Source organism: Phascolarctos cinereus, unplaced genomic scaffold (genome assembly GCF_003287225.1).
Source record: "Phascolarctos cinereus isolate Bilbo 61053 unplaced genomic scaffold, phaCin_HiC Scaffold_4;HRSCAF=312, whole genome shotgun sequence".
In the NCBI taxonomy this organism is placed as follows: domain Eukaryota; kingdom Metazoa; phylum Chordata; class Mammalia; order Diprotodontia; family Phascolarctidae; genus Phascolarctos; species Phascolarctos cinereus.
This window is the reverse complement of record NW_027555847.1, coordinates 616316489-616330099: the sequence shown is the minus strand read 5'-3', so window position 1 is coordinate 616330099 and position 13611 is coordinate 616316489. Positions and strand designations below refer to the sequence as shown.

Below are 13611 nucleotides of genomic sequence, written 5' to 3'. Positions count from 1 at the left end.
CCTCCTCCCATCTCCCACCCTCCCACTCCTTCCCCGCCTAGTCCCGGACTGCAGCGGGGTCCCCGCCGGCTGGGGGGTTATGAATGGGTGCAGCGGAAGCACCGCCCACCCCGGACGTGACGCTTGGCCAATGGCAGAGCCGGCTGCGTGGATAGATGAGGTCAGCGCTGTCGTGTCGGGAATGGAATGTGTAAGTGTAACATTCAGAACCGGGTAACATTCGGCGATCGAACTCCGCGATCGGCAACGTTCGAACGGGGCTGGGCGGGGGAGGGGGGCGGCCAGGGAACCTCGCCGGGGTTTGCAGCTCGGTGCAGCGACTGACTAGGGGGAGGAGGTGCCGCCGCCGCCGCCTCCGACGCCGCCGCCACCACCGCCGCCGCCGCTGCTGTTAGTGTTGCTGCTGCTGCTGCCGCCGCCGCCGCCGCCGCTGCTCTGTCCCGGGGGCCATTCACAGAGATCGGAGGAGTAAACACCACCAGAGTCTTGGAGCCGCTGCAGAAGGGAATCCAGAGAAATGCAGGGATTTGTAAGGTTACGGCGCTCGAGCTGGAAGATGTAATTCTCTGTATGAGCCGGTTGGGATCTGCTGACTTGTTGGAAGCCGGAGTGCTTTGCATGAGTGTGTTGATGAGTTGAAGTTACTGCACCGGTGCTCCTTTTCAACACTACCGAGGGGAATTCTGGAGGCGAGGAAATCACTTAGTCTTGCCATTGATTGGGTATCGGGAGCTTTTTTTTTTCCCCTTCTCTTCCCCCCCTTTTTTTTTCTTCTCCCTTCTTTCCTCCGTCTTGTTGCATGCAAGAAAATTACAGTCCTTGTCTGCCCACACCGGGTGCGAATTATTCGGCTACACTCTCTCCCGTCTATTGTGCAACCCAAAGATGAAAGACAGAAGGGGAGAAAGTTAAAGAAATCGCCCACATGCGCTGGATCAGTCCACGGCTTTGGGAAAGGAATAAAGAGAAGGTGGTAGAAGAGAGTTTGAAGTCTTTACAGGCGGGAAGATGGCGGACTGGAGCTGAAAGTGTTGATTGGGAAACTTGGGTGATTCTTGTGTTTATTTACAATTATCTTGACCCAGGCAGGACACATGCAGGCCAAAAAACGCTATTTCATCCTGCTCTCAGCTGGTACTTGTCTCGTCCTTTTGTTTTATTTCGGAGGCTTGCAGTTTAGGGCATCCAGAAACCAAAGCAGGAGAGAGGAGCACAGTAGTAGGAATGGCTTGCACCACACTAGTCCGGATCATTTTTGGCCCCAGTTCCCGGACGCTTTGCGCCCTTTCATTCCTTGGGATCAATTGGAAAACGAAGATGACAATGTGCCCATTTCCCCAAAGCAGAAGCGAGACGGTAATTCCAGCATCTACAAAGGCAAGAGGTGTCGCATGGAGTCCTGCTTCGATTTCACCCTTTGCAAGAAAAACGGCTTCAAAGTCTACGTCTACCCGCAGCAGAAAGGGGAGAAAATCGCAGAAAGTTACCAAAATATTTTAGCAGCCATCGAGGGCTCCAGGTTTTACACTTCTGATCCCAGCCAGGCGTGCCTGTTTGTCCTGAGCTTGGATACTTTAGACAGAGACCAGTTGTCACCTCAGTATGTGCACAATTTGAAATCAAAAGTGCAGAGTCTCCACTTGTGGAACAATGGTAGAAATCATTTAATTTTTAATTTATATTCTGGAACCTGGCCTGACTACACTGAAGATGTGGGGTTTGACATTGGCCAGGCAATGCTGGCCAAAGCCAGCATCAGTACTGAAAACTTCAGACCTAATTTTGATGTTTCTATTCCCCTCTTTTCTAAGGATCATCCCAGGACAGGAGGGGAGAAGGGATTTTTGAGGTTTAACACTATCCCTCCTCTCAGGAAGTACATGTTGGTATTCAAGGGGAAAAGGTACCTGACAGGGATTGGGTCAGACACCAGGAATGCCTTATATCACGTCCATAACGGGGAGGATGTGGTCCTCTTAACCACCTGCAAGCATGGCAAAGACTGGCAAAAGCACAAGGACTCTCGTTGTGACAAAGACAACACAGAATACGAAAAGTAAGTGCTCCGTGCTGGTCCTTTCTACTCAGTAGCCTGTGACTTCTTTTGCCATACAGGTGTGCAGGAGGCAGGGATGTGTATGTGGTGGTGGGGGGGGTGAGGAGCCAGGGAAAACTTCCAAGTTTCCTCCCTCACCCTTCAGATATTAGTTTCAGTTCTAAAAGCAGGGAGTGTGTTTTATTTTCTTTGCCAGTTATCAAATAGTAAGTTACATAGTTCAGTAGAAGGGGTTCTTTCTATCCCTTTAGGGAGTTGGTTAGTTACCTTACAGCTCTCTCTCCTTTGTGGAGGAGGGCGATGGTGGCTTCTCATTTGGAAACTGCTCTTCATCTGTTCTGAGTGTGGAGATGCTAGATTTGATAAGCAAGGAGCACTGGAGATTCTGTGGTCACAGCTGCTCCCTTTAACCACAGATGGGAGGAGAGGAGATGCTTGTTGGGGCCTTGATAGCCCAAGATGAATTCATTGTGTGTTCTGATTGTGAGGACTTCTTCAGGTTAACTGCTTCTATTGGTCTTGTTGACCTTTATGTCACAGTCCTGAAGTTTCCCCAACCTCCAAGCTTCCTTTGTATCGTGTAAAAGCCTTGCTTGGTTTTTTTTGGAGATAGAAGGGGGTGCTTAATTTCGTCATGAAATACATCCACACCTTGCTTTTCCTTTCTTATGTTGAAATTTTGAGGACTATTTTGATGGGGATCAGTGTTCCTGGGTGGTCCTGTCCTTTCTCTTGCAAGAATAATCCCCTAGGCAGTGAAAGCACTATTGATAATTTTGACTTTCAGTCACTATTGCCTTCTTCTATTTGTATCAATACCATTATATGCTTTGTAGCAGTTGCATGACTACAAGAAGAAGAAGATGATGATCATGATGATGATGATGATGAAGAAGAAGGCTACCCCCACCAGGTTGATACAAGTTTTACTTAGTTGCTAAGTAACTTGGCTAGTTACTTTGTTACTGTCCCCTAAGTTAGTAACTGATACACTTTATTTTATTTTACCAAATGAAGTTTGCAGAAGCCTCCCTGCCCTGACTGTGCTGGTCAGTGGTTCACTTTCAAACAAGTCACATTAGCTGCTGGTTGGTCATTACAGCTGAAGAGTTAGCAATATCTGGTTACGGTGCATTTCCACAGCGCACCAGTTAAGAAACCAGAGCAGCCTTGTTCTACCGAGAGCCTGGGAACCCAAGCTGAAAATGAAAGAGGACCTGCCAGAGGTTGGCAGAGTTTGAAACTGAATTATGGAATGCAGTGTCGGGGAAACCCCAACCCCTCAGAGAAGCTGATAGGGGAGAGGAGTAGGAAGGGAGGGAAAGAACATTGAAAACTGCAGGGATATTACTGTTCACTAAGGTGTCTCAACTTGGTTTCTCTCTCTAGGATTTCCTCGGTTTTTGATGAGAATCACTGGTTGTGGGAATTAAGTGAGATAAACGAAATGTACTTACAGTTTTCACTGAGATTGGGGGGGAAAAAGAATGGAATACTAACCTTCTTCTCCCTTTACCTTCCAAGATTGGAGAAATCATGATAATAAGGGGATAGTCATTACTTCTGATTAAAAAATAGTTCAATAATGCTTAAAGATTAGGAACAATTTAAATAAGTTTGCTTTTTCTCATGAAAGAAACTATAAACTTAAACTATCTCTAGGAATGGCTTGCTTTGTTTATGCCACATTTAAATTAACCTATTCCTGTGGGTTTTTGTAAAAGAAAATACTCCTAGCCTTTCAGGAATTTCTTTGTTTGGCTCTTGGTGGAGTAATTGGAGATGAAGTCTAACCTTTCGGTGTCTTCTAAGGCAATCTTGTAGAATTCTGTAGGAGGATCATGGTGCTTTTTTATTCTTTTAAATGAGGTATACCAGGAATTTTACCTTAGGAAATCTGAATTCCATAGTTCACCAGGTGATGGATGTTGAGAAATATTTATCATTCAATGATACAGCCACATCTTTTGCTCTCAAAGAAAAAAGACTAAATTGCTTCCTGCTCAGCTATAACGTAAGAGGCTCTGTGGAGCATTTCAGCACCGGAGGAACAGTGAGGAAGGAGAAAGGGGTGTGTTCCCTTAAAACTCCAGTTTTGCTCATTTCCTTTTTCCAGCATTGTTTCTTCTTGGAATCAGACTGAGAGAGATCAGTACTGACACTCGAACTCTTGTGTGAAGTGTTAGGATATCTTTTTAAAGACCACAAGGGGTCAGGACCTGGGGGATCTGTTCTCATCTGAAAGATGATGGCCCCTCTGGTAGCAATGCAGATTCCTACTGAATTCTGACCCAGGGATATCTATCACTGAAAACAGCTGGAATTTCTTGATATTTCTTTTGAGTGCCATCTAGCCCTAATCTTACATAATTTGTAAGTTCTGCTGATCATTTACATTTGTTAGTGGGGTAGCAGAGTAGAAGCTTTGCTTTATTTTCTCCCAGTGGGTTTTCTAAAGTGTGTACCTTTGGGAAAATGGTGTTTTCCTGGCAGTGATGCCATTTATGTCTGATGATTTCTAAATGTTTAATGAGTAAGGAAGATGTCAAAAAATGTGCCTGTTTGGCCTATGTCAGTATTATTATTTATTGAACAAATAAAGCTACTGTATTCTTTATTTATGTGAAATAAAATATCCACCTTCCAGAAACTAATTTTATTTATGTGAAATGGTGTCCATCCATGCAGAACTGTCCAAGTAAAATTCATTTCTCTTGGGATGATGGGAAAGTAGGTGTTATGAGCTGGTGGAATCAGTGGTCTAGAAGTTTTTGCTCTAGCACCAAGAATGTGTGACCTCTAGTCAGTCACACCAACCAAGCCAGATTTTTACTGGGTTGTGGAAAGGATGGTATAATACCTCCCTCCCAATAGGGCTCTGGGGATTCATTTGGTAATGGCTATAAAAGCCCATGGATCTTCAAATCAATTTTCATTATACCTTTTTTCTTTTAATAGGCATATATGAAAGTAGGCCTCAACTTTACTTATTCACCTTCTAGCCTTGTATTGGCTTCCTTTAAAGCTCCTATCTTCAATATATAGTGATTAGGCTGTACGATTAAACATGACATTGTCAAATCGGGAAATTATGGAAAATGTATCTGTTGAGGGAAAAGAATTAACCTTTAATGATTGAAACTTAGCATTCTGTGAAGATAAGGACAATACCAAATGCCAAATCTGGATTTCTTTTGAATTCTACCCTCTTATTAATCAATAACTGATTATTGAAAGTAAAGAAAATGAAGGAAGATCCTTCCTTTGGTATAAAGGCACTTTTCTGGCTCAAACATAGAGCATTATATTAAAACATCCATCTGTATGACACGTATCTAATTAATTTTCATTAGTTATATGCCTCAGCAGATAAAGTTGATAAAGGCTAAAATAAATTACAAACAACCTAATCACTACGGTGTAATGAGGATTTAGAGGAGTTATTTCAGTAGTGCATCCTTCAAGTTTATGCATCTTATCAGAATTGTCTTTGCATGAACTTGCTGTAGCTAGAATGTTCACAGGACCAATTGTCACTGGATCATTTTGGTCTGGCTAACCATGAGCTCACTGGCCCATCTAGGGATCAATCACACCAACCCATCAAATTTCCCATTAAGTTTTTCATTAAGTAATGATTGTTTAACTTTAAAGAAGTCTGAATAGCTTTTGTTTTAAAATCCATCCTCTGTTAAAAAAAAATCAACAGCAGTGCTTCTATTAGCTATTCTTAGCTGAAGAGCTTGACATGCCACTTGATTTAACTCTACAGGAAATTAGATCAATGCACATAGTATCTCTCAGGGGTGTAGCAGCTTTGCACTGACAGGTACCTATGAAGCCCACTTACCAGCTGCGCTGGCTAGAGCTCACATGCTGGAGTCAAGGAGAGAATGGCTTGTGACTGTGCTTCTAGATGTTCCATTAAGGGCTGTCCCAGGGGAACCAAGCAACTGTGATAAATGGAAGAGAGGGCTTGATAAGTTTCAATTCCATACCTCTAGTACCTTGGTTGCCTTATTGGCCTAAGAGTGCTGTTATCCCTAGCATTAATCAAAAAGCATTTATTAAACCCTACTATGAGTGATGCACTATGCTATGTTCTGGGTGTACAAAAATAAAATATAAAGCAGTTTCTGTCCTCAGGGAGCTTACATTTTGTTGGAGGAAGCAGCAAGTATACATGTAAGTAAGTACATATAAAACATATATAAAAATAAAGATAGGATTATTTGTTGAGGAGGGGGATGACAAAGGATGGTACAAGTAGCTTGGGCACTCAGAAATGAGTTCATGTGCAAGTGAACTTGAACTGAGTTTTGGAGGAGGATTCAGACTTGATTATTAGGAGTCAGTCCATTTCAGGCACAGGGATTAGCCCAGGGTAAAGATGTGGAAACAGGAGACAGAATGTTGTGTGAGCAATAATGGAAGGGCTGGATTGTAAAATGTATGTAGGGGGGAGTTATCTGTAGCAAGCTTGGGTACCCTATATATGTTATCTTAGTTGATCCTTATAATAACCTTGTGAAATAGTTACTCTAGGTACTATTACTCCAGTTTTACAGATGAGGAGACTGAGGCTTGGTGAAGTGGTTTATTCACAGTGACACAACTAGTAGGTGTAGGAAGTAGTCTTAGAACCTAAGTCTCTAATGATTCAAATCCTGTGCTCTTTTTACTACCCGAGGCTGCCTATTTAATTATAAATATTGATGATCTTGACTGATAAACAAAAGGCCAGATTGTGTTTAGCCTTATATTGTGAGCTGGGTGACACCAAAGACTACCTTTTTGCCTCATTTTGTATCCCCAGCTCTTAGCACAGTCCCTGGTGCGTAGTAGGCACTTAATAAATGATTATTGACGGATTGATTTAGCTTCTGTTCAAGAAGGCAGAGAAGTGCATAATACAGTGTGAAAAGACATTCATCCAAAATGGTTAAAATAAGAGCTTGAAGAAGTAAAACCTCAGGGTTTTTTTTTTAAGAAAACGAGACTATTCTTATTTCTTGGGGATTCTGAGGAGCTGAGGTTTTACTATAGTTGTCTTTAGCAGTTTAATTTGCCACTGATTCAATTAGGTTTCAGTGATATTATTCCAGCATCAGAAGAACCAAATGACTGAAATAGATTAAAAAAATGAAAAAGGGGGAAAAAAAGGAAAAATTTATTCACACAGGGAGTCAGTGGGCAGTGTTGTGGCTCTTGCTAATCAGTACCTTTTATTGAAGAATTCAGCAAGCTAAATAGAACTTTAGGAGACACTATATCCTTCTAGATTGTTTTTGCAGCCTTTCCAAAGTGGCATGTTCACTTATGCTCTTCTTTTTGGAGAGAATGTGTTGGATAGGAGCAGTGGCAAAGAATTTGATCATCTCCAGGTAAATAAGCCTTTTGGCATATGTAAGTGCTTTTGGATATATCCCAGGGGGATATATATTTTCCAAGCTTTTGGGGTTTAGGTGGTCTAAGGCCCCTGGCTTTGGAACAGATAGTTGGAAAGAGGGGAAAAATCCAGCACTTTTCACACTTCTTCACCTTCACTCCAGTGATCAGGCTAACTGAAAAATCAGTTCAAAAGTTCTACTTTCCCCAAGTTGTTAATTTGGAGGATTTTGCTCATTTTCTACATCTGTTATAGCTAAATTTTGTCAACTGATTTTCAAGCAAAATTTCACTATCCAAGGCAACATAGAACTTATTTGGGCTTTATTGAAATTCATTGAATTAAAAAGAGAGAGAATAGTACCTGGTACTGTGTAGTAGGTGCTTAGTAAAAGCTTAATGATTGAGATACATAATCTCTTCTCCACTCTCCATCTCCCAGCTTGGTTGGGGAAACTCATGACAGAATACTTTCTGCTAAGATTTTCTCCTGATGACTCTGGGCTTGCTCAGCTCTACTAGCACCATCTACTCTATGGGTCCCTAACACCTGGGATGCAGTAGGTGCTTAATAAGTGCTTTTTGATTTGCCTGTGAAATCAGAAGTCCTTATTATATATAGTAGTTGGCTGGTTGTTGTCCTTTGTTCTTGAAGAGGACCAAAGTGACGTCAGTATGTTACAGTCAAGTTACGGTGTGTCTGACTGTGGCTGATCAGACCAATATGAACTCAGAATGCTCTACTACAGTCTGGCACAAAAATAGTCTAAGTGAACATTTGGGATGGATTCTCTAAATTTGCTCATCTTAGCATTTCTTTTGAGCTACTTCAATTCTGCTTTGCTCATAGAGCACAGCACCTTCTCCGATGAGGGCATGCCAGGCTGGGCAGTCCCATGCCAGTGTCTCCCATGTCACACGATCAGTTCCAGAGTTCTTAAGAGGGACCTTGAGAGTGTCCTTGTATCACTTTTTCTGACCACCATGTGAGCACTTGCCCTGTATGAGTTCTTCATAAAATAGTCTTTTTGGCAAGTGTACATTGGGCATTTGAACAATGTAGCCAGCGCATTGGAGATGATCTCTGCAGCAGAGTTTGAATGAGTGGCAGTTTAGTTCAGATAGCCTGTTGAAACAAAGGTAGGGGGGCCATAGTTGTTTCCCAAATAACTAGTAGTGATAACACATCACAATTAGCTGACCTTTTAGTTCCTAAATATTGATTCAGGTGGTCTTATGGCACTTGATTATTTCTAGATGATGTTTTATAGTTACAGAGCTAAGTGAAACCATTTCCCCAAATTATTTGAATCTATTAATCTGAAAATGTAATGAGAAAGAATCTAATCTAATATAGAAGTGCTTTTTCTTCATTGAGAAGGAGAGAATAAATATTTCTTGAAAGTATCATTTCTCGTATAGGTCACATTAAAATTCACACTGCATTCAATAAGGCCTGCATTAAATTGGCACCTTGGGTGATAACTGCATCTTTAAGTATGTAAGTGTAATTTGAGGAACTTATGAAGAATGAGCAACCAAAATTTCCTTGATTCACATAATGACAATGTGGGCAGTATTATTTTATTTACATGGTAGCAGCCCATTAAAAGTTTTCTTTATAATAATACATGCTTTTATATTAACATAAGCCTTGAGTGCCTTAGTACTTTGCTACATCAATAAAGCATTTAGATCTTTTGGTATCCTCTAAGTTAAAATGGTGAAAAAAGACTTAAATACATAATGGAACTCAGGTTCTGTTAAAAATGAAACACTAACAAATAAACCCATTTAGATAAAGCATCAAATTAGTTTCCAGAAGTTTATAATAACAAGAATACATTTGTATAGTGCTTAACAGTTTAAAAAAATGTTTTCACATAATGAGAGGAGCAAGCAGCATGGTATGGTAAAAAGAGTGCTGACTTTGGAGACAGAAGATTACCTGGGTTCAAGTGTTGCCTCTGACGCTTATTGCCTTGTAGGGCTTTGGGCAAATCCCTCAACCTCTCTTTGCCTCACTTTCCTAATCAGTAAAATGGGATAGAGATTGTACTAAATGATCTCCAAGGTCTCTTTAAGCTCTAGATTTGGATCCACTGAGCTCTTTTGATGGTTATAGCCCCTGTGTTAGGTAGATATGGGGCAGCTAGATGACTCAGTGGATAGAGCTGTGAGCCGTCAGGAAGACCCTAGTTCAAATCCAGCCTCAGACACATACTATGTGATGTTGGGCAAATCACCTAAGCTCTGTCTGCCTCAGTTTCCTCCTCCGTAAAACGACAGTAATGATAGCATGGACATCCTAGGCTTGTTGTGAGGATAAAATGAGATACTTATATAGTATTTTACAAATGTTAAAGTGCTCTATATGTGTTTGCTCTTACTATATGCCTTTATTATCTAGTTTTCCTTTACAAATGAAGCTGGTGTGTTAATCTGAAGGACATGGAGTAGACAGAGGAAGATTTGAGATCGGAGGGAAGGATGATAGAGGATGTGACCATTTAAGACACAGAGCTGAAGCTACAAGTCAGCCTTTCTGCTTCTTGTTCCAGGGCTCTTTTTCACAGCTCCACACTTAGAGGATTAGCTCAAGTGCCTGCCACTTCCTACAAGAAGCCAGTCATGATTTCCCCAGTGGCTAGTTTATTTTTCCCCAAATTACTCTGTTTATAGTTTTTATTTAATTTTCTATCTATAGATTAGTCACTCTCCCTCTCCTTCTTCCCCAATTATAATATATAATGTTAGGTCCTCCAAAGCCAATACTGTTTTCATTTTTTTTTCATTGAATCCTCAGTGTTTAGTATGTAGTGGACACTTAATAAATTAGAATTATTCAACATAGATTTTTGAACTTGAAGGGAATCTCAGTAGCCACCTACTTCGTCTTATTTTTGTTGTTGTTGAGTCATTTCAGTTATTTGGGGTTTTCTTGGCAAACATGCTGGAGTGGTTTGCCATTTCCTTCTCCAGCTCATTTTACAGATGAGGAAACTGAGGCAAACAGGGTTAAGTGACTTGCCCAGGGTCATTCAGCTAGTAAATGTGTCTGAGATCAGATGTGAACTCAGGAAGATGAGTCTTTTTGATTCCAAACTCAGTGTTCTATCCAATGTGCCACCTAGCTGTTCTTAATTACACAAGAGGAAACTGAGGCCCAGGGACCTTAAGTGACTTGCCAAAGGTTACAGAGGAAGAAATTTTAGCTTGGTTCTTCTTTACCTTACGTCTACTACATTAGCTACTACCCCATGCTAGGTTGTTGTAATGAAAATGCTTCATTTCTGATATCATGTACAACCAACCTCCTTAGTTTGCAGAGCTGGAAACTAAACCAAAGGAGGTTAAAGGACTTACCCAAAGTCACACAAATAAATCAATTCTGGTGTTCTTTCCATTATATCCTGCTGCCTGAAAGTATCACCTAAGGAATTATAGCAAAAACAAACTAGAATTTCAGTTCTGAAAATTGTTCGCCCATGTATAAATTATTATTGCTTTGTATTTTTACAGCATTCTTTAGTTATTTAAAAATGGCCATTTCTCCATGAATGAAGTTGGGCAGTAGCATTTGGTTTTATTTATGCCTCTTGTAAAAAAAAGTACCATACCACTGAATAGTAACAGATGTGTCGCCACAATCATCTAAAATGATTTTCTTGGAGAAACCTTCTTGGAATATGAAAGATAAAAGTCTATTTTATTCCTCAGTAATTTGAGTAGTAAAGTAAGTGATCACATCAGGCATGGATACTTATCAAATCATGATGAGATGACTATGAATAACTTTCTACTTTGAACAATTTACATGGCTATTAACAATTGATGGCTTTTTCTTTAGGATGGCATTATCTGTGGTAGCAAGACCTGGTCCTGTGTACTTTTCCTGCATATTAAGTCCAGGTGATATTCTCTTATCGTGGGCAATAACATTCTAATAGCAGCCAAGGTGAAAGTTAAGGTGAAATTTTAAGATGTTATTTTCAAGGCCAAAGACTGTTCATACAGTTGTAACATATATTTTCATTCTTTCTCCCACGGGGCATGGATTCAGCCATGTACAAGCATATTATAAGATATTTTCTCTAATATTCACCTTGATGCCAAATTCAGACATTGTCTGAATCATAACAGATACAGTCAAGCCCCATGGTAACATGACTTATAATTATTAGGCAACACTACAAGTCAGACTCTCCCTGGAAGCATAACTGTATGTAATAAAAGCCTTATCTAACAAGATTATATCTCTTAGACTTAGCTACCCCTTCCCCATCAGGATGGCGATTTTTGTAAACAAGTAGAGTGGTCCTTCCCCACCCATTGTATTTTAAATTTCAAGCACACTTGTGTAATAAGTGTGTCTGTGACCTATATATCTAGGTTCATCTTTTCTAGGAACATTCCTGAGGCAAGTATCTGACATTTTATTCACTCGGGGATCATGCCTCTCTATTGCAAGTGTTTATAATCTGGAGTCCCTAAACTTGTGCCTTAAAATTTTTTTTTGGGTAACTGTATTTTAGCATAATTGTTTTTTTGTAATTCTGTGTATTTTATATTATGCCTTTAAAAACATTGTTCTGAGAAGAGGGCCATAGGTTTTGTCTGACTGCCAAAGGAGTCTGTGGGAAAAAAAAGTTTACAATCTCTGCTGTCTTGTAAAAGGATGCCATATTGTTTTTTTCCCTATTCTTCCCCTCATGGCATTAAAAAAAAATCTCTTCCCTTTCCCACGGTAAAATCAAATAGTAAGCTAGATTCAAGTAGTGGTGAGATAAAATATGATATTGTATTTCTAATTAATTCATTTAATTAGATCTTATGAATTAATTGGATTTTCTGACATGTCTGTAGAAGTGTGTGATATTCATTTTTGGAATTCCCATTGTGCTCTGGCCTGGCAGTGCCTGGGTTTGCTCATATTCAGGACATGGTGTAAGACCTATTATTTGAAACCTGTCATTTTAGTTTCCCTCTGGGGTCATAAAAATGGTCTAGTGATTTTTTCAGATAGCAGAGTATAAATCACCTGGTCGTTTGGCATGCCCTACAGCCCAGGGTGTACACTGGTTATCACTATTATCAACCAAAAGCATGTATTATGCATCTCTCTTGGTCTTATAAAGAACTATTTAGTCCCTGCCCTAGAAAAGCTCAAATATACCAAACAGGTTCACTGGGAGAGAGGGGTGCTTCATATTTGAGGTTTTGCCAAGAGTCTAGATTTAGAAAAGTCCTGTAGGAAACTCTTCATCCTTATGTCTTGGAGCAGGGTAGTCAAACTCATATAGCAATGGGGGCCATTAATCCATGAATATGGATCCCTGTGGGTAGCATATTGGTTTAGATTTTAAAATGTAATGTTTACATTTTATTTTATTTTCATTTATTTTGTTCAGTATTTCCCAATTACATTTGAATCTGACTTGGGGCTTGGGACTATAAGTGGGCCTCACTACAGTGGATAGATTGTTGGGCTTGGAGTCAGGAAGCCCCGAGTTCAAATTTGGTAGACTGTTCCTAACTTCATGACCTTGGGCAAGTCATTTAACCTCTGTTTGCATCAGTTTCCTCAACTGTAAAATGAGGATAATAACAAAATAATAATAATAGTAATAACAACAGCATCTCCCTTGCAGGGTTGTTATGAGAATAAAATGAGATAATATTTGTAAAATGCTTAGCATTTAACGCAGTGTCTGGCATATAGTAGGGTCTGTATAAATGCTTGTTTCTTTCCCTTTACCCCCAGGCCACATATTTGATACCTCTGTCTTAGAGGGTAGTTTCAATCCTTAGAACTACCCTGGAGTCTGCTTAGCCCCATTCTGGCCCAACAGCCATTTCAGAAACTTCAGGCTAATGCTGTGCTGAGTGAAAGGCAAAAACATGGTCCCTACCCTCAAGGAGCTCATATTCTAATGTACGTACAATTATGTAAATGGAAAATAATTTCAGATGAAGGCATTAGCAGTGGGGAGCAAGAATGGCCTCTTGGTGAACCTCGGATTTGAGCTTAGTCTTAAAGGAATCCAGGAAGTGGAAGTGAACAAGATTCAGAATGACTCTGCTGTAGTGGTAGTGGTGGTGGTGGTGTACACACTTCTGATATAGTATGGGCATGGTAACAGAGAAAAAAAAATGAGGATCATAGT

General features: G+C 40.4%; 1 protein-coding gene across 1 annotated transcript in view; it reads left to right on the top strand.

Moving 5' to 3' along the window:
• Nucleotides 1–209: 209 nt before the first annotated feature.
• The window catches only part of EXT1 (exostosin glycosyltransferase 1), a 349537-nt gene continuing 336135 nt past the window's right edge, over nt 210–13611 (top strand). The window contains exon 1 of the mRNA XM_020975531.2: nt 210–2056. Coding sequence (XP_020831190.1) covers nt 1095–2056 — 962 coding nt within the window. The 5' untranslated portion in view covers nt 210–1094. The remainder of the gene's footprint in view (nt 2057–13611) is intronic.